At 41.7% G+C, this 21741-nt stretch overlaps 1 protein-coding gene across 1 annotated transcript in view; it reads left to right on the top strand.

Annotated features, from left to right (window-relative positions):
- Nucleotides 1–21741, top strand: part of LOC145978363 (carbonic anhydrase 2-like) — a 54517-nt gene that overhangs the window by 8195 nt on the left and 24581 nt on the right. Inside the window, exons 2-7 of the mRNA XM_083110964.1 lie at nt 786–859; nt 1836–1883; nt 3104–3265; nt 5667–5829; nt 7467–7572; nt 7830–8054. Coding sequence (XP_082967090.1) covers nt 802–859; nt 1836–1883; nt 3104–3265; nt 5667–5829; nt 7467–7572; nt 7830–8054 — 762 coding nt within the window. The 5' untranslated portion in view covers nt 786–801. The remainder of the gene's footprint in view (nt 1–785; nt 860–1835; nt 1884–3103; nt 3266–5666; nt 5830–7466; nt 7573–7829; nt 8055–21741) is intronic.

Genomic DNA, 21741 nt, shown 5'->3' with positions numbered 1-21741 from the left:
AATCCGGACTAATCGGGGGGGGGGGATAAATTGGCCAGTTTAATGAAAGTCCAGATTAACTGAAATAACCTAAAAGAACAGTAGAAAGTGCATTAAAACTACGTTTATAGCAACAAAACATGTTTTTCATGGTGTATTTCAAGGGCATAGGCCTAAATACACTATACAGTACAGTAAAATGTAAAGCAATACGACAATGCAGTGCTTCTAGCCACATTTAAACCTTGCATTTTGCTTTTATTGGGGGGGGGGCTTTTAGCCTGTCCGGATTAAGCGAAGTCCGGCTTATCGGAGTCTGAATTAACGAGGTTTTACTGAAGCTAAATTCTACTTCAAATATTTGAAGCTACATAAATATTACGTGACAATTATAGACAAAAAAGAGAATTGCAGTAGTGCCATGGCAGTAGACAATACTTCCTAGCAGAAACAATAATGTATAACATTGTGAGGACCTCCCCGATGGCGTAGTGGTAACGTCTTCGCAGGCTTCGATATCGGTGACGGCACATGGTGGATCGGATCCCATTTTAAACTGTATATCCAGTCTCGGTTAACCTATCTGTGCACAAAGTTGACTTAAAAACTTGATACTCGCCTTTGATGCCAATATGACCGCCATTTCTATACCACAAGCGATGAAAAGATATTGATAGGAACTATTACTGAGAGGTATTTCAAGATTCAATTAAAAGTAATTAAATGTATGTACTAACTGCCACAAGTAAGTTTGGCGCTTTATACAATCACGACAAAATGTCAGCTAATAGCATGCTCCTTTACAGATTACCTTGCAGTAGTATGGGAATAATACATATCTCGTTTTGCTGCTTGATTTTTAGTATCACCTTCAATACAGGTATGTATAAGCCGGACAAGCTATAGAAACATTATTTTTAGAGAGCAGACGTAGAGCGTTCATAATTTCTATATTACCTTATGAATTATTATTACATTGTCATAAATGTTGCAGTGAAAACATAACATAGTGTGCAAAATTCTGGAAAATTAGACCTTGCGTTTAATTTTGTAAGTTTTATATTGTTCAGAATATAATATGTCATGCATAGACCTACACATATTTAGGATATGCTGGTTATCAACGTAGGTCTATACATTAGAAACTTGATATTTCAGTTTCACTTTTTATAGAATTACCCATAGTATAAAAAGTAGGACACTGTTCCAAAATATAGGACTTTACCTTAATATCTAGAGCACATTACTATGAACTGTTAGTAAATTATGTCAAAGCGAAAAGTTTTCAATTCAAAAATAATGTATTGAAAATCAATTCTTAGGTACGAAATTTGCTAACTTGTAATCCATATACTACTTCCTGTGTTTTCAAGCAACCTTCTCCGTGTAGCAATTTTATAATTTCAAAATTTCAATTTTGGTCAAAATACTATAATTATAAAACTAAAGAGGCAAAATTGAACTAATACCAAGACTTCCACAGAATTTAAGATAAAAAATTATAGTAGAGTATCTGCTGTACTAAATCTAGAACAATGTTATAAGTTCCGTCAAGAAATCTATTAATTGTCCTGTGATTATCCGTTTCTCCAACTAAAATACGTAATTTCTTAATGCAAATTATATTACGCTCACAAACGGTCTACACGATTTTTTCATGCTCTTCGCAGACCAAGGACATGGGACTGAAATGTAGGCCTTGTCCAGAGAAAAGAGGCCGTCTGGTAACAGTAGTCTGAGAACATGTGTACATGCATGTATTGTATTTCTGTCTACACATACTTCGTGTATTGTTAATCATGTATCTAACAAAGTGCCTATAAATTCATTCTAAATTAAATATTACTCTATTCCAGGAAGCTCTGGACAGTCTGGAAACTCGTTCAGCTACTCAGGGCCAAATGGTAAGTAAAATCTACCCAAAGTATTTCAAAATATAAAAGTTTAATTTACAATATATGTAAAAAAAACTGTGCTTTAAGAACTTTAGTGACACGATTTGCTTTTGATAAATTATCAGTTGTGAACGGATTATTGCATGCGATTTCAAACATCTATTGCTTTTAGAAATAATTTAACCATTTATTCCTTAAGTATCAAAACACCGCCACTGAAATATTTTTCAGACTTGTGTTTGGATTAGCAGCCTGTGATTATTTCAGCATTCACTTCATATTAATGATTCAAATACGGTTATCTTCAGAATTAAACATTCCTCCTTTTTCACGATCGCATTTACCTTCAGATTATTAGTTTCAATCCGATGGATATTTTTCATAATTTCTCTTCTTTGGGAAACATCCGTGAGCGGCACAAAACATCTTTAACCATAAGTTTACTGTGCAGTGCCAGGTTATTCCGAAAAATATTACCATCTTTCTTATTCGAAAGAAAATCTTCAGCAGATCTCTCTCTGTGATGTCAAAGTCTCAAGAGGACTCGCTGTGGTGAAAATTTCAGATATCCCCTTCCCTCATACAATTAACTTAAAAAGTAGGACTAAGCACCTCAAATAAATATGGTTGAGATATTTTGCTTCATTCATTGTTATCTTGTGCACCAAAGATGAGAAATTCTGAATGCATATGCGTTGAACCACTGTATATAGCATGGATGCTGAGAGAAAAAATGGTCATGAACAAAAAGAGGAAACATTTAATTCTGAATAAAACTGTATTTAAATCACTGTATTTAGATTTACAGAACACAAGTTACAGAGATTTTCCTAAATGTCTGAGAATTTTAAAATCGGCACATGCTGATAAATCAAAATATCCACCATATCCAAAAGCAGGCTGAAAATAATTTTGATGTCGGTTACAATGTCAGACAAGTAAGTTGTTACATTATATATTATTTAAATGATGAAGCAACATATTAATTCAAAATTTGTTGAAATGTGTAGCAACAAGAGTAATTCTAAATTGAAGATTTCCCATCATACATATTTTGCAAAATAAAAAACACTCTAGTGGTCTAGGATTACGTTCTAAATATGGAATACATAATAACTACATTAAGATGGTAAATAAATATTAAAAAACCGTGGTATAATTACTTGTAGCTTACATGACTGAGTAATAACAAAAATATCAGGGATGTATTCATTTAATTTTGATTTCAGGAGTAGACTCTTGGGGCGACATCTACCCGAAGTGCAGAGGGCAAAAACAATCGCCGATCGATATTGGCATACAACGACTCGCGGCGAAGAACAACAAGCCGTTGGCGTGGAAAGCATATGATGAGGCGATCTCCATGACTCTGGCCAATGATGGTCATTCAGGTAATTTATAGAGCTGAGCCGATGCCGATGTATCGATATCGTAGAGTTTCGGTTGGAATTCATCTACCGATACCAACCGATACTTTTCCGGTATGTTGGTCTTTCACGGGGTCTTCAAAAATGCCATTTCGCAGAGTCTGATTATATTGAAAAACATGCAAAATTCAAAATTATTTTTATTTTGCACAAATTATGCAAGAAAAACTATTTTTAAAATTAAATAGCATCTATTTTAATATTCTGATGTAATTCTTGAATATTTTAAAGCAAATGTATTGGTAAATTCATGCATATAATAGGAGAAGATTATTTACACACTAACATTGATCAATATTTTGAACAAATTGTAATTATTGCAATTTTCAAATAGCGGTATCGATGGGTATCGGTAAGAGTATCTGTATCGGTTCAAAGTGGTATCGGCTCAGCCATAATTTGACTTATCGGTGCTTATGATCGGTCCCCCAGCTATTAGTTTGGTTTGAGTTGGTGTTTAAGTCCACTTTGTGCACAGTAAGGCTAATCGGTACTGGACCTACAGTTTAAAGTGGAATCCGAACCACTATGTGCCTCCACCGGGTATCAAACCCGGGACCCCTTGATTACAAGGCGACAACGACCGAGCTATTAGTAAATACTCTTGGAATGCATATAGTGCTTGTATTATGAATGAGGGATGGCGTATATGGAGTTAAATCTCATGTAGATAATGCTTGTGATGGTAGTCACAGGATGACATAGCCTATACAATTAAATCACAAATGTAAATAATAATCTTTATATTTCCATATGTGAAACCAATTATCATGTCTATCGTCATATATATATATCACAAAATGTCATACACTGAATAACAGTAGTCAATTAAGGCATGGAGAACCATAATTGTTTCCGGGGATGGGGTGTGGGGGGCAACACTTTCCGAGGAAAATCAAAGGAACATACTATAATTCGAAATCGTACAATGCTTTACTTTGAAAAGAGAATAACTTTATAACTTAATATAATAATAATATTTTATTTTACAACGGAAAGACCACAATGAACAATTTATTTTTCGGTCTAGTTTTCTAAAAGGGAAGTGCGCCCCGATGAATACGCCCATGCATCAACGCTGTATTATTTTCGTTCACATGCATTATATTATATCCTATAAATTTTGTGTGTGTACGATGGTGTTCAGTTTAGTCAGTTTTAGTCTATGTAAGTATATTTTTGCTTAGAAACAACGGGTGTGGTGTATGGTACATACATAACAATTGAAATTTAATTTTTTAAAGCTACAGTTTCTTTAATAGCAATATGTAGGGACATTGAATTTTCGCGATGCGCGAAATCGCGAAATGTGAAAAAAAGATGTAATTTTGAACATTCTGCACGTAACTACACCCACAATGATGAAATATGCATGAGTTTTATTCGCGAAGTAATGCGAAATGTGTGCTTTTCCACGAAATGAACGCTTTTTCGCGAAATAACCGTGAAATATTGTCAAATTAAGTAGAAAACACGCAAAAACCGGCAATCGAGGTTGTGCGCGCAAACTATCGTTTTGTAACGAAACCTTTGCCTAAAGTTTCCTACCACTTGCAGCTGAAGAACGTTTTATCTTCGATCACATCAGGAAGACACTGGAAATTGGGATTTCCCATGCACATAATTTCAGTTCCAAAACTTCGTTCCCTGTCAAGCTGCATTCCTCTCTTTCCCCGAATGTCTACTCAACTTCCAGTTTCATTGAACTTGCTAGCTGTAGCAGCAATAAGATTAGTCTGTTCCCGCACATCAAGGGAAACAATGGTGTCATTTGTGTTCAGTCATGAATTAATTTTGTTTATCATCATGTGATTTTCAACATGTGTTTGCGTATGTGCAGTAGTGATTATTTTATTTGTTGGACAGCAAGGATATCCCTTAAATACATAAAATGAATAATAGATCACTTGAGATATGCAATTTAGAAATGAAGTGATTTTGTGTTGATGTTTTCTTTTTGGTTTGTTACTTGTGTATGTGTACAGTACATAAAAATGAAGTAGTTTATCAATTTATAGCTCTTTTGTATGTTGTTTCCTCTCATAATGAAAAAGTTTGTGCCAATTTTTTTTTTCCACCGCTGGTATATACCGCTGATCTAACATTTTATTTACCGCTCTCCTCATTTTTTATTTACCATAAATTTGTCTCCCTAGCAATATGTTTCTCTGTGTTTTAACATTCAGGCTCTTTAGAATACTGTATTTAGAAGTATCAGCACCACCTGTTGGTCTAGTCTGTATTTACATTCTAATGTAAACCATAATCATACTACAGACACGTTGCTATCTGCCAAGATTTCATTACTCATTAATTGTGCAGAACGAATATTACTAATACTAATGTATATTATCGTTTTCCATAGCTAAACTGAGCCCGAGATGGAGTAAAAACGAGCCCGTAAGTACTGAGATCATACCGTCAATATCTGGAAGCGTTCTGCGTAACACGTATTTGTTATCCAACATCCATTTCCATTGGGGACCCAACTCATCTGTAGGAAGCGAACATACATTTGACGGGAAAAGGTGAGTAGCCTGGCTCGAGTGTTTGACCATAATGCCCTACATCAAAAAGCCACCAACCAGGAAAAAGACTAAGCTGATGCACTCGGGTAATTAAAAGTCCCATTCAATCACGACCCCTTTTTATTTCTATTTCAAAAAATTAAGATTAACTAGTTAGTTGATGGTATCTTGAAAACATTGGGTATATTGTTCTAATTGCGAACAGTCCTCATTGCGAACACTTCCTGCCTGAACAGGAATACACTCGAAGGGGTTCGTCCTAACTGCGAACACATTTTTCTGGCTTGTAACCTACAACTTTCTCTCAATTTCCTGAGTCCTTTTAACTATATTTTAAAAGAAACTCAGTGCCACACTTGAGACTGGTCAGTGGCCTGTGGGTCACTGGTGGTGTAAAAGTTACACCTCAAATTGAAGCATGTCAATTGTAACATACAATCGTCTAAATACATATATTATACATATTGTACAAAAAGATCTTATTCAATTAATAATACAATTCATGGCTTTGTCAATTAATAATATGTCAATAAGTCTAATTACAAAACACATGATATTGTTTTTAAAATAATAGGGATATCACCAGTGTCCTTGTATTTGTCAGTGCTTCCTGCTATCCTCTCGTCCAACAAAACATATATTTTCTTCCGCTTGAAGCCTTCCAGGTTCATTTCCATCCTCATAATTATATCATTTGACTTTTCTGCCTCAGCCTCTAAGGATTTAATGAGCTCTGCTACTTTTGGATGTGGCCTACCAAGCTCGCTGTTGACTTTATGATTCCATCCCTCCACTGCATTATTTGTCCGGTGCCTCCTGTTGAAACAGTTCCACATATCTTTTGGCAGTAAGAGGTTTTCGAGCCACCGGTCCACAAAATAGTCGAAGAACTTCAAGAGGTTTTCATTACGAGGAGCTTGCTCGTAAATATGAAGCCATCATTCTTCAAGATCTTCTAGGTTTAGAAAAGCTAAAGACGCTCACATACGGATGCTCCTCTTTATTTCTTCATCTTCTTTGTAAGATGTAGTCATGCGAATTTCTTGAACTTTGCTCCAAAGACTTTGTGTAAAGTGGAAAAAACAACCGTGAATGTTAATCTTGGTTAAAACCTCTTTTAAAGCAGAAATAGCAGCAGCCTCGAAGTCAATATTCGCCGTTTCAGGGTTCCACTCTGGTATTTCCCTCAAGATTAATCGAAACAACCGTAAATAAATGTCTTTCCTCTTGTCTGATGGGAACGCAAAGACTAGAGGTACATTTGCTTCTAAATTCGTACTTCCCAAGTCTGCATGTATAGTATATATCCAAGAAAACTGGGTAGCACAGCTTTTGAACGTTTCATCCTTAAAAAAATATGTTTTGGTATTCAAAGTCTCTCTTCCTTTGGCGCTGGCAAAGACCAGAAATCTCGTGTCTTACCCTTACCTGTTTTTAAAAACAGGTTTTCAGTTCTGTGTGTTCGCAATTAGGACGTGGAAATATTTCTCAGTTTCATGTGTTCGCAATTAGGGCGATTCAGGTACTGTTCGCAATTAGGACTGTTCGCAATTAGGACACAACCATGTAAACAGTTGCTGTTCTAAAATGCATTACAGTCTACCCTCTTCAGTTTTTGTTTTTCTTAATAATTTCAGGCTGCCACTTGAAGCCCACCTAGTCCACTACAAGGGGCGGTACGGAAGCCTAGAAAGGGCTCTCCAGTACAAGGATGGAATAGTTGTAGCAGCGTTCTTCTTTCAGGTATGGGTTAAGTCTTCATTGGAACGCCAGTTTCGTATGTGACATAACTCGCGAGGAAGCCAACCGGACGTGTATCTGGTTTCGAGTACAATTTTAAAAAGGCGGAAAGGACTAACTGCGGGCAGGATCATTAAATTGTAAATGAAATCGGTAATGTTTGTAAGAAAAGTATAGGGAAATAAGAGTTAATAATGAAGAATAGCATAGACGCAGTTTTTATGAATTGGCTCAACCTACCAATTGGTTCACTTTTGCAGATAGTGCCAGAGGATAACGAAGCATTTCAGCCAGTCGTACAGGCACTACAACAGATCCAGGAAACGGGGAGTTCGACCGTTATCGAGAATCTTAATTTGGGAAACCTCTTCAACCCTTTGGCCCATGGTTTTGTGAGTTACGAAGGGTCCTTGACAACTCCACCTTGCAACGAAGCTGTGACATGGATAATTTCCTTTGTCAAACTACCGATCTCTGAGGAGCAGGTGAGTTCGCTGTATGCCCCGCTTTAGACGAAAGCATCTTTCTTAGCATTTTTCTTACCATTTGTGCCATGACCCAAATGCTACCGTGTAAAGTGAAAAATCTTATAGCATTTCAGATGCCATGGCATTTCTCAAGGATAGGATCGATCCTATTTGCGTAGCATTTTTCATAGTATAACCAATCAAAGGCGACCTCTAGGTCATGAGTGCAGATGTAATGGCGGCCGCGTGAGATGTAAACAATGTATCACTTCACATTTTTAAAAGACTATAACTATTCAACCGAGAGGAATAAAGTTTCTTATTAAATGGTTTTAGGTAGAAAGCAATGCGGCTGCTTAAATACATACTTTATAACTTACACAGTACACGTATGGAACAACATTTTAATTGTTTCAACTTTTAAAACCGTGCACTCTCCATAGAGGGTGTAACTCAACGTGTCTTTCGTGCTGTATATACAGAGCATTCCCTGACATTCGCTACGAGACTCGGCGGCAAGCGGCCCGGCATCAGCGCTTGTCTTTTCCTGTGAACGGTTCCGCGACAGTCGCTTATATTAAACCTCGTAGAAAAGTTTAGAGTAACAGGGTCAGTTCTGAATAAAAGTGGAAAGAAAAATGGGGAAATAAAGTATACAAAGACAATCCGCACACTATCCGTGAGTTAAAAAGATATTATTGTACGAAAAATCGGGAGAATTACAGTAGACGAACTTGCACGTGTAAATGCCAATTTCCTTCGGAGATGCCAGGAATGTGTTGCAGCAGAGGGACATCGTTTCCAACACCCTCTGTAGTCAAAGTTAGTACACAATATGAAAACTGTAAATTTAATAGCCGACTCAAGCGACTGTCGCTGACCCGTTCACCGGGAAAGACAAGGGCTGATGCCTGGCAGCTTGCCGTCGAGTCTCGTAGCGAATGTCAGGGAATGCTCTGTTTTATACGTACGTACATTGTAATTGCAAAAGCTTGCCGAAATGTTTCGCAAAATGCTTCCGTGTAAAGTACTACAGTGCTCAAAAAAAAGTTTTGCATATTATGATTAGTAGTGCAGGTGGCCCGGTTCTAAATAATCATTTGAGGCTCGAATCATCATTTGAGGCTCGTCGTAGCCTTTTATGATGTATATTTTGAGGGCAGAGTTGGCAACACTGTGGGTTTTTACTGTAGCCTTTTATGAGGGGGGTCTATTGCTTTTTGTTTACATCTGGTAACACTACCGTAGTTTGACAGTGTTGTTAACCTACTGGTTTTTTTTTCACTGATGCTCGAATCATCATTTGAGGCTCGTCGTAGCTTTTTATGATGTATATTTTGAGGGCACAGAGTTGGCAACACTGTGGGTTTTTACTGTAGCCTTTTATGAGGGGGGGGTTTATTGCCCCCTGTTTACATCTGGCAACACTACCGTAGATTTTTTGACAGTGTTGTTAACCTACTGGGTTTTTTTCACTGTAAATTTTCATCAAAGGGTCTGAGGGGTCCATGTATTTTTTATGTCTGGCAACACTGTTGGGGGCCTAGTGTTGGCGACACTGTGGGTTTTTACTGTAGCTTTTTATGAGGGGGACCTATTGTTTTTTTTTATATTTGGCAACTCTATTGGATGTTTTTTTTTGAGGCTTGGGTTTTGCCAACCCATCCAAAAAAAATTCCACTATATGATCTTTCACTGGCTAAGCTAACCTACAAATAGAAATTGCCAACACCGACGAGCATTAAATGATGATTTCGAGCCTCAAATAATGATTTCGAGCATCAAATGATGATTCGAGCCTCAAATAATAATTCAAGACTCGTCGGTGTTGCCAACCCACTCTACAAAAATTCCACTATATGATATTTTGAAGCCTTTCACGGTGTATGTTAACCTCACAAGCAGTGTTGCCAACTCGGGGGCGAGGCGTAGCCTTTTATGGTGTATGTTAACCCTACCAGCAGTGTTTCCAACTCGTCGTAGCTTTTCACGGTGTATAATTTTTACACGCACGCGCGTGTATTGTGACGAATGCACTCTCTCATCCTTGAAGGGATGAATGCATCTTATCGTAATTTTCCAACTGTGGGACCAAATGTTTATATATCGTGACCTTTGTAAACCTCTTTCGGGAACAATATGTCGCACACACACACGCGCGCGCGCGTGCCTGTATTGTGACGCAAGCAAACAAAAAAAACTTTGCCTGTCATTACAAAAAAAAACTTTGACCGTATTCTTAAATAACTAACAAGGACAATGAATCTTTTTGGCTTCCGCAAACAGATCAACATGGAGACTGCACCGCCAAATTTCAATAACCTCTTACCTTCCGTATTATCTAAACTCAATGGTTTACTGATTGTTCATCTCAACAGCATTTGGACGAAACTGAATGACGATGTGGGCAAGATGTTTTATGTTTTTAATAACAATTTACATTTCTACGAAATTCCGATCGACGGGAAACTTCAAATCACCGTGAATCCGGAAAACGCAGGCGAAATCAAAATTTCTACCGGCAAGAATATTTTTCGAATCAAGCACGACAAGATGCTTTCTAACATTACGTACGATGTTTCTGCAGGAGATTATTTTTATATGGAACTTCTCGGAGATTACGACAAACTCATTCCTCTCTTTGTAGAATTACGAATCGTTTATCCTATTATAAATAACCGTTAACCAAAAATGCCTAACGACATTTTCGGCAACACCAAGCGTGTAGACCACGCAGAAGAGATTCTCATGTTGGACATTCGAGTTAAGAAGTTGAGGACCGATTTGATTGCTTTGCAGGAGATCTTAAACAAAAGTTTAGAGTCGGAAATCGCTACGCTCCAAACGCAATGTCTCGACCCCATTCTGAAAATCGATTCCGAACTGAAGACGCTGATAAAAAATTATGTCGACGTACCTTCTTACGACAACGTTCAAAATATACAGTTGAGCGTGGATTCGCTTCAAAATGATTTGGCCAAATTACAGCAATTTCAATCGAAAAATGAAGATTTGGAAAAATTGAAACTCGAAATCGAAGAACGAACTTCCGCAATAGAAAAGAATTTCTCTGAACTTCAAACCGTCGTGAACGATATAGACGCAGAACGCTTACATGTCGTTGTTTCCAAATTACAAGAAGAATTCACCAGCACGTTGGAAGAAATTAAATCCAAGTTGCAGACTTTGGAAGATACAATGACGAACCTACCATCGTCGGACGAACTGCAGGTCATCGGTAAAAGCGTCGCGAACATAAAAATTCAATTGGAGGCCTATCAAGATTTCGAACACATTCAAACCACCATCGCTACGCTTCAGGCGTCCTTGGAATTGATCAACGAAGAAATTAAAAATATTCACGCTGAAGCAAGAGCGTTGACGAGCATTCAAGACACGTTGAGCACGGTTCAGCAGAAGATCGAATATTTAGAAAATTTGAACGTCGAAACGAATCTCGCTCATTTTCATCACGTACTCGACAACATACAGGGTGACTTGGAATCGTTACGGACGAGCGTGCCTTCGAGCGAAGATTTGGAAAAATTGAAAACGGCGGTGACGGCACTATCCGATTCGAACGACATCAAAAGTTCATTGAGCGATCTCGAGAGTAGGGTGGCCAATCTCCCCACCTCCAAAGAATTGCACGCTTTGAAAAGAAACATATCTCGAATGCTGAAACGACTAGAAACGGAAACGGCGAACGTGGAACAGATTCGAGACGAAATTAGTTCGCTGGTGTCGACGCTGCCCACTTCGCAGAGCGTCGCCGACCTTCACACGCAGTTTACAGAGATGCGAAGCATCGTGAACGATCTTACCGAGAAGAGCTCGAAATTGAATCAAGTCGAGAACCTTCAGAACATTGTCGTCAACATCAGAGATCAAGTTGGAGTGCTGGAATCCACGCAGGAATCGACGCTGGCCTCTTTCGGTGCCAAGTTGCAAGAACTCAACGAAAACTACAAGCAGTTGAACGTGGAAGTGAAAATCAAACCGTCGTTTTCTGCCGTAACGGATACCATAATCGAGCATTTGCTGCCTATCGAAAATAAACTCGGACAAGTTCACAGTAATCTGCTCGGCGTCGACACTAAATTCGCTAAACTGCATTCTCTGCAAGCCATCGAAATCAACAGCGTACCCAATCAACAGAGAATCTCCACGTTCGTCGAAGGTAACAAACTGTACATGTTGCATCCTTATCATCCGTACTACAAGTTTCTCCTCGATGGCACGATTCAGATAAACGAATTTTCGTACTGGTCTCACGGTAGAAAAGCTAGCGTTCCCACCATGACTTTGATATCGAATCGTGATGTCCAGAAAGCAGGAAACATTCCTCTGGCACGTTGGAACGAAACGCGCAACATATATGAAATACACGAAGACGAAGATCTCACCGTTTTCGACGTGAGTGCCGGCGATAAGCTGATCATTCAAAACACGAGCGAAGTGCCACTCTCTTTGAAACCCATCACGCTTGTGCTTCTCTTGAAACGTAATCTCTAAAAAAAAATGTCTAGGCAAGCCATCGTCGAAGAATTGCATAAACCTGCACGCCGTAACTACGAACGTTTGGCTGTGGTAACCAAGGGCATCGACGACCTCTGGCAAAGCGACCTCGTGGAGATGAGTAGCGGCAATTTGAAAAACGTACATAAATTGAACAAGGGCAACACGTACCTCCTCACCGTCATAGACACATTTTCGAAATTCGCATGGGCTCTACCTTTGAAGGCGAAAACGGGAACATGCGTCACGGAAGCATTCAAATTAATTTTTCGCGAAAGCGGCGGCAGACAACCACGGTTTCTGCAAACGGACAACGGTAAAGAATTTTACAACGCCGTATTCCAAAAGTTTATTCAAAAACACAAGATTCAACATTATTCGACCTTTAGTCACATCAAAGCCAGCATCGTGGAAAGATTCAATCGAACCTTGAAAACACACATGTGGAAACGATTCACGCTTCGGGGAAATTACAAATGGGTCGACATCCTGCCGGAACTCGTCGACACCTATAATGATACGGTACACAGAACGATAGGCATGAAGCCAGCCGACGTTACCAAGTCCGACGAGCAGCGTTTAATTTCTACAGTTTACTGTCCAAAGTACACACCCACGACAAAAAAAGCTAAATACAAAATTGGAGACCAGGTGAGGATCAGCAAATTCAAACGCACCTTCGAGAAGGGATTCACAAAAAATTGGAGCACGGAACTCTTTACGGTGGTTCGAGTTCTACCCGGAAACCGACACACGTATATAATAAAAGATAGTAGCGGCGAGATTTTGAAAGGAAGATTTTACGAAGAGGAACTCTCTAAAACGAAACACCCCGACACGTACCTCATCGAGAAAGTATTGCGTAGGAAAGGTGACAAACTGTTTGTCAAATGGCTGGGACTTCCGGAAAAGAGTTGGATCGACGCGGACGAAGTGATCTTGTGAGTACGTGGAACGTGGTGAAGCGTCTACCGGATCCGGAAAGTCAAACGAGAAAAAAAAAGAACGGCAAGTTGCTTCCCGACAGCATCCGCTGTCTGATCGTAGGTCCTTCGGGGTGTGGGAAAACGACACTGCTCGTGGACAATTTTCTCCTCGCACCGAATTGGTTAGATTGGAAGAACAGGCACCTGTACGTGTTCTCGAAAAGTTTGGAGCAATCCAAATACCAGCAACTGATGAAACTGTACGATGGTCTGGACATTGCAACGTTCGCCTCGGAAATAAAACCACTCGACGATTGTCGTGAAAATTCAGTCGTTGTGTTCGACGACGCCATCCTGGAAAATCAAAATGAAATTCGCAACTTTTTTACGCAAGGTCGTCACAAAGGAATGGATTGCTTCTACCTAGCTCGAACGTTTTCCAAAATTCCAAAACAGTGAGTACGCGACAACGCTAATTTCATATGTTTGTTTCGTCAAGATCACACCAACCTCAAGCACGCGTACGATGACTACGTAGGCGGAGACATGAACTACAATCAATTTTCGGAACGCTGCTGCTCTACTTGCTGGAACGGTGATGATTTCGGATTCGCGACGATCGACATGACGAGGAAACCCAACGACGGAAAATACAGAAACAAAATCAACGACTTTCTAAACGTTGCAACGTTGTGAGAAACGACGTGTATAAATAACGTCATGACGAAACGAAAAATCGAGGACGAAAATCTCAAGCTTCGCGATTACCTCGCGAAACGCTTCAAAGGTTGGAAATCCGAGAATCGCGGATTCTACGAAGAGAAGAAACGTCAGGATCAACCCGTGATCGATGCCATCAGCAGTCTAGGTAAAGAAATTAAAAGTGTCACGGAACAAAATAAAAATTTGATCAACGAACTCGTACCGCTCGCAGCTAAAAGTTACGCCGTACCCACGCCTATTTCGAGCATTCCTTCGACGCCGTTCGAACTGAAGGATGCACCGGCACGACGTCGAGCCATAGGCAGCACGTCTTCGGATAAAATCGAGTTGGGACCTTTGGCACGAGACTACCTGAGCACGGGGAAATTCGACAAGGATGAAGTGTTCGGATTGTATCCCAGCATGGAAACCAGCGAAGGCGGCGGTGTGGTGTGGAAGATTGGGAAATCGAAGGTGACCTTCGAAGGCAACGACATTAAAGTCAATTTAGGCGACAAGGATAGTTGGAACAGGTATCCGGGTACGGTGGGACTGTGGGAACTCGTTGCCAAAAAGCAGCCGAAAGATTACACCGACGAAGATTACCAAAGTTACAAGGAAATTCTGATCATGACGGATGCCTTGTACCAGAACAACGACGCCTCGCAGAATAGGGTGAAATCGAGCAGCGGCGAGAAGTACAGGAATCTCATCAAACCGATTTGGAACCAGGTCAAAACAGGCAGCGGCGTCAAACGCTACAACACGTTACCCAAAGAATTCGTTTGGGTGGACGACGTTAGGAAACTCGTGGACCGATTGTTGGTGATAGCCGGCGAAGAGAATGCAGGCAATCGTAATTTCTACAACGAGAAGGTTGGCATCGTGGACATGATCAGCACGAAACTTTCCAACTTCATCGTGAACGACGACAAGGGCATAGGTTACCTGATCAAAATCATCAACACGCTGCCTCCGAAATTTTGGAACGTGGCCGAAGGAAAGGGACTCGTGAACGACATCATCAACAAGTTACCTTTCGAGATGCATCTACCTGGCTACCAGTACTGCGGACCGGGTACCAAACTCGAGAAAAGATTGGAGAGAGGAGACAAGGGTGTGAATCCGTTGGACGCCGCATGCAAAGATCACGACATCGCTTACAACACCACGCAGACGGATCTGGATGCACGTCACGAAGCAGACAGAAAGTTAGAGCACGCAGCTTTCGAAAGGTTCGTGAGCAGAGACGCATCGCTGGGTGAACGGGTCGCCGCACTGGGTACCACCATCGCCATGAACACGAAACAAAAATTGGGGTGGGGTATATAAATAACATAGAGTAAAAAATAATAATAATAACAACATGTCTCGTATAACTGATTTGCCACCCGAGCTACTATCTAAAATATTCAAAAAAGTAGTAAACGGAGATGTAGGGAAACTTGTAATCATAGCAAGAACGACGCCGGAATTTCGCATCCCTTGTGAAATGGTTCTCAAGGACCATCTTCGGGAGATCAGCGGCCTGAGGTGCGGTGATCTCAACATTCTGCTTTCGGCTGCAGGGGAAAAATTAAACGAAAGGTTAGATGAATTGCACGAGGCAAGGCAGGGAAGAAGACGGTACACAGTAGATTGGCGCAAGTCTAAGCAGGAGACGGAAGATATCATTACGCACATCATCGCGTTTTCCGAAGCACGGACTTTCTTCCTCTGTTAAAAAAAAATAATAATATATATACGTGTCAAAAAAAAAAAAAACTTGATATATAAATAACACACATCGTGAAAAAAAATAATTTTCGGTATATATAAATAACACACATCGTGAAAAAAAAAACAATTAAATTTCTCTCTAACACTCTGAAATTTTTTTTTGATATGACGACTGAAAAAATGAGTGATCTCCAAGCATTAAAACAAATGCTAAATTTGTCAGTCGAGTATGTAAAAATTCAGGAATTGGAAGTCGACAAACCTTACACGATAACTACCGGTTCAATCGTTTCTACCCAGTATGGTCCCAAGGTACGCCTGTTGCTCAACGCACAATACAGTCTATTTTTACCAGATCGATACGCTAACATGTTATCCGACGAGAAGCTATCTATTTTAATCGAGAACAAAACTCGAATCGTGTACAAGGGGACAAAGGAACTTCTTGGCAAGAAAACGAAGCACGTAATAGAATTTGTGTAACGACTGCGAGGCCTTGAAAATATATAAATAACATACCGTAAAAAAACTACACAAGAAAAAATCTCAGAATATATATATAAATAACATACCGTGAAAATAACACATAGAGCATCAACATGAAGCCCAAGGGTGTCGTGTACCAGATACCATACTCCAATCTTAAAAATCTAGGTGCCCTCAATGGGTTACTTACCAAGAAACAACGTGAGAAGAAACGTTCTTGCTTGTCGAAAGGACACGGAATGAAATTGCTGCTCAGCACACCTCAATTGAAAAGATTGCAGCGTTCGCGGAAACAGCAAAAAATCGGAGGTTTCATATTCAGCATCCCCGCCATCCTAGCAGCATTGGGGGCCGTGGGAAGTTTGGCCGGTGGAAGTGCCGCCATCGCGAAAACCGTCATCGACTCGAAGAAGAACAAAGCGGAATTGGAAGAACAGAAACGTCACAACCTGGCCATGGAGAAGAAAGGGGGGAAGGGCGTGATGAAGAAGTTTAAAAAAAAGAAACAACAGCACTCACCAACCGAGACATTGAATCTCTGATCGGACCGTTACGAATCAAACACTTCAGAGGAGTTTTCATGTCCGACTCGTTACCTTCAAGCGTTAAAAGAAGAGAATGCGGAGTAGTCAACTTGGACGGTCAAGAAAATCCAGGCACGCATTGGATATGTTACCACAAAAATGATGATAAAGCATTCGTTTTCGATTCTTTCGGAGGTGTTCCACCTACAAATTTAATTCATTATCTGAAAACGAACAAAACCTCTATATACTACAACGACGAACGCATTCAAAATTTCGGAGACGTGAACTGCGGCCATCTCTGCCTCTCCGTGCTCGCGTTTCTCTCTGAAATAAATAACCCTACGATCGAGGATTTCCAGAAAGCATTGTGGAACCTCAAACAGCATCACTAGGATGGGCGTGTTCCATCTCACGAGCGAATCTTCAATCTTGAAACTCACGCTGCACGACGACATCGTCTATCCTAAATCCGTGGCTCTGCGTGCATTCTACAGCATGTACCTCATACCTAACGTCACGCAGCACAACAACAAAATTAGCGTCGGAAGCGAACACATCGTCGTCACGCCAGGACAATACAATCTTTCCACTTTGCAAGCTCAATTACCCAAAGGCACATACCTTTCTCAAAATTCGGTCACGCACAGAGTGGAAATCCTATCCGCGACGGAGACCGTGGACCTGGGCACCATGGGAGAACTTTTAGGTTTCGAGAACAACCACCCAAAGCTCGAAGCTGGCATCAAGCACGTAGCAACCAACATTCCTAAATTCTTGGCCATAGAGACTCTGAACGTACACTGCAACGTGGCGGAAGGTATGATCACGAAATCTTCGGACGGATTATTAGGAAGTCACAAGCAGACGGGAATCATAGCCACTTTCAAACCAAGTTCCGAGTTCATGGAACCGATCATCTACACGCCCTCTTCGCCGATCTATTTTCCAGTATGTCGCAACCGCATAGACGACATAGAGTTGGTGGTGACGAACGAGAAAGGAGACGTGGTGGATTTCGCAGGTGCCACTACGACGGCCATCGTGGAGATCAACGTATAATAAATAACCATACATGTAAAATGGAGCAAATCGAAAGTTACGAATTGCAATCTTTCCCTCCCAACCGTCGCACGTTCGCCAATCTGAACGAAGCGAACAGGGAGATCGAATACGACGTGGACGTAGGCGACGGGTTCATTCATCCTCACAGAGCGGACCTCTACCTTCAATTCGACGTGGTGAAGAAGGAAAGCGGAGACGCGTTTCCTGCAGCAGCAAACTTGATACTCGTGGACAACTTCGTGCCTCACCTGTTCTCGCAGGTGGAGGTGAGGAAACACAACACCGTCATCGACAGAATAGATTATCCAGGCATCACGTCGACGGCAGTGGGAACGTTGAAATTATCCAAAACGGACGCAGCGTACTACCAGGCCGGGGGATTCGAAGCCGGGACCAAAATATCGACGAGAAGTCACACGGTGCTCTTTCCCATGCGTCTGCTGCCTGGTTTCTTCTCGGACTACAAGGAGATCATGTGGAAGGGAGGACTGAGGGTCACGTTTCGAAGAGCGGCCAACGACAACGACGCACTAATGCGATACGCTACTTTGGGTCCGGACGGCACCACGCCGATAGCCAACACTTTACCCGAAGCAGCGAAATGCGTCATCCGGAGCATGGAATTGAGAATGCCGGTGGTGGAATACGAAACGAACTACGCCCTCAAGTACAAAGCGGAGATCTTGAAAAGTCCGCAGGTGCCGATTCACTTTCACGGTTACCAGTGCGTGCAGAAGATGGCGTCGGGAAGTCACATGGAATTCGACGTGACGACACAGTTCAACAACATACAGTTCGACATGCCAGATTTCGTCGTAGTGCTTTTTCAGACCGGGAGGGACAAGAATCAGGAAAAAGATTCCAGCAAGTTCGACGACTGCAAGATCAAGAACGTTTATCTGAAGAACGGTAGGAACGAAGTGTTCCCGCGCGAGAATTACAACCTCGACATGACCAAAGACGATTACCTCAAACTTTACGAAGCTTACACGGCTTACAAACGCGTGACCGAAGGAAGCGTGGACGTGTACTACGCGCCCAGAGAATTCAAAGCACGGAGACCCATGACCGTCATCAACACCACGAAAAGAAAGCAAGTGGTGGTCAACGATCGTACCAACATCAAGATTGTATGCGAGTTCCACGATGCCTTGCCTGCAGATACTCTGTGCAGTGTCATTCTTATTGCAGAGAAAACATTTGTGTATGACGTCAAGAATGAAAGAGTGACTGAACAGTTTTAAATAAATAAAAAAAAAAAAATAGCACACAATAAGAAATGTGGAATTTTATATATATAAGTACAAATTGCAATTAGCAGTTTCCAGAAGTTTAATTTTGCTGTGCCATGCATGCATGTAATCGAGGAAGTGGAAGTAAATTAAAATTGTTTTTTTTTCGCATTGCCTATTACTTTTTGTTGCACTCTGGGCAGGTCTTACTAGTTTGGAGGCGATAGTGGCCCCACGGAAGTGTATGGACCCCACATTCAAGAATACACCTCTTGTCGTCGTGTGCATCCAGAGCAACTTTCCTGACAATATTAGTTGTAAGCACATGATCGACGCTTTGGATACGATGCTCTTTTTGTAGAATGGGCGATTTTGTTCTGAGGCACTCGAGGTAATCCTCAAACTTGAGGTGCTCCCGAACCACTTGCCTGCTTACACCCTTTGCCTTTTTTGTTACAGAACCCTCAGCCCGGATCGCATAGGCTTTGGCACGAAGTCCAGCAAACTCCACAATCACATCCCCGTCTTTCTCGTCCTTGAGTTTGCCAGGTATTTTTTTGTTCCGGGGCAGAATTCCATACCGGTTTAGCTGGGGATAGCCCGATGTGTCGAAGAGCTTGACAAGAGCTGGAACTTTGGCTATATCACCATACGCATCGGCCGTGCGAACATGGTACACCAAGCTGTCTGTGTCTGTGTAGAGGAGCGAGATATTGTGGTTGTAGTGTGCACGTAGTATGCCGTAATATGTCTCGAACATGCACAACTTGCTCAGATCCAAAACTGCAGCTCCCACATAGATGGGCTTGTTGAGTAGCACCTTGCCCCGGTTCATGTGAATCAGAGACATCTGTTCGTTGTAAATTGTTCGAGACCTGAACAGCGGGCTTGCAACAAGTCGACGACACTGTGTTTTCTTCGTCACCAACCTCACATCAACGCGATTTCGCACATTCTCCATGGTCTTCCCAAATACCGCATTGTTCATTAATTTGAAAAAATCGCGATCAAGTTCCGAAGTGGCATCAGTGCGATGTTTGGTGTTCAGTTCGATGTACGGCTTCAACCATGGAGACTGCCTGAACAAGAGCACGTGGTAAACTGCTTTGACCGAGACCCCTTGCTGCATTAACCACTGGAGGTTCCGGTAGTGTAGCACATAACGCTTTTTGGGCTCCAAGTCCATGACGAGCTTCGGTTGATCCGAGCCAGGTGGACACTTGACTTCCGGAGCAGGCGAAAGGTCACAGAATGTATCCTGCAGCTTCTCGGGGAAGTCAAGGTCCACCTCGGCAAAAAACCCAAACTCGTCGCACTCTTTTTCGATGTCGTGGTATAAAGGATCAACCAACTTAAACTGTCCTGTTGGGAGTGGCTGCATCATGGAGTGCCCGTAAAGATTATTCACATCAGTGTACATGATGTAGCTTGATGGTTGGGAGGGGTCGTAACCAGTGGCCATGTGGTGATTGTTGGCGTGTGCGAAGCGTTGCGACACTTGGACCATGCCGCCCCGGATAGCTCTCTCGATGAAAAGCATGATATCATTATCGGAGATAAGTGAAAGTTTAACTTTAGTCAGCAGGAGCATGGCCGACCATGCCAGTCCAGGAAGGCTGTAAAAATATACAGGGTCCAGGTTGTAAATTTTTATCGCAGTTGCCCGAAACGCCTGGAACACATCGGCAAGAAGCGTCACATCAAGCTTCAGGTATGCATCGTGGTAATCACCGAAAGTTCGGCAACCCAACTTGACCCACATAGACTGAGCATGCTTGTACTCCTCGTCGGTAATACCTGAACCTCTCAGTTGGCTGTAGAACTTATCCTGGGGAGGCAGCAACTCTTCTTCGAACTTGGAAGGGTCGGTGACGTATTCGTAGGGGTAGACCCCTTTACGTCTGATGAGTGCGACATCTAAGTTCGGGAAACTTGATGTGGTAATGGCTAGTTGGTCGTCTCTGAGCTTCCCAGCAACAGCATCGAGGCTTGCCTGGAGGAACCTCAGAGAGTCGAGGAACCGAAGCTCGATGCTGCTGCTTGAGTCGGGGATCGGCACCCACTTGCTGATGCTAATATAACGTTCCTCGTTCTGTGCCAGGACATTGATTCTCGCATTGTCGTACCCTAGATGTGTAACCAAGTGATGGAAATCATATCCCGAGCCATTGTGAAAAAAGACCGGTATGAAGCGCGGGTCCCTGGCTCTCAAGTTACATCTGTTGCACCACGGGCCAATGTAGCTTCCGCTCCCATAATGGTCATGGTGGTGGACCTTTTTGTTATCGTCAGTGAAGACCGAGTTGCAAACAGGACAATTTAGAGCCATTTCGTGCTGATGCTTGTCTTCCGGAGACAGAGGCAGCATGGGCTTGGGGGCCAACAGCACCTTCCCTATCTTGATGCCTTCCTGTTGCATTCTCTCCAGGAAGTGTTTGACCGGGTCGGGACCGCGATACACATAGGGCTCGGAGGCAATATGTTGGTCTCGCCACACCACAACATAGGAGTAACTCGAGGCCTCGTGGATTTG

The sequence above is a fragment of the Lepisma saccharinum genome, chromosome 24, assembly GCF_977018435.1.
Source record: "Lepisma saccharinum chromosome 24, izLepSacc3.1, whole genome shotgun sequence".
NCBI classification, from domain to species: domain Eukaryota; kingdom Metazoa; phylum Arthropoda; class Insecta; order Zygentoma; family Lepismatidae; genus Lepisma; species Lepisma saccharinum.
Note: the sequence above shows the minus strand (reverse complement) of the source record. Positions and strands in the feature narration are given on the sequence as shown.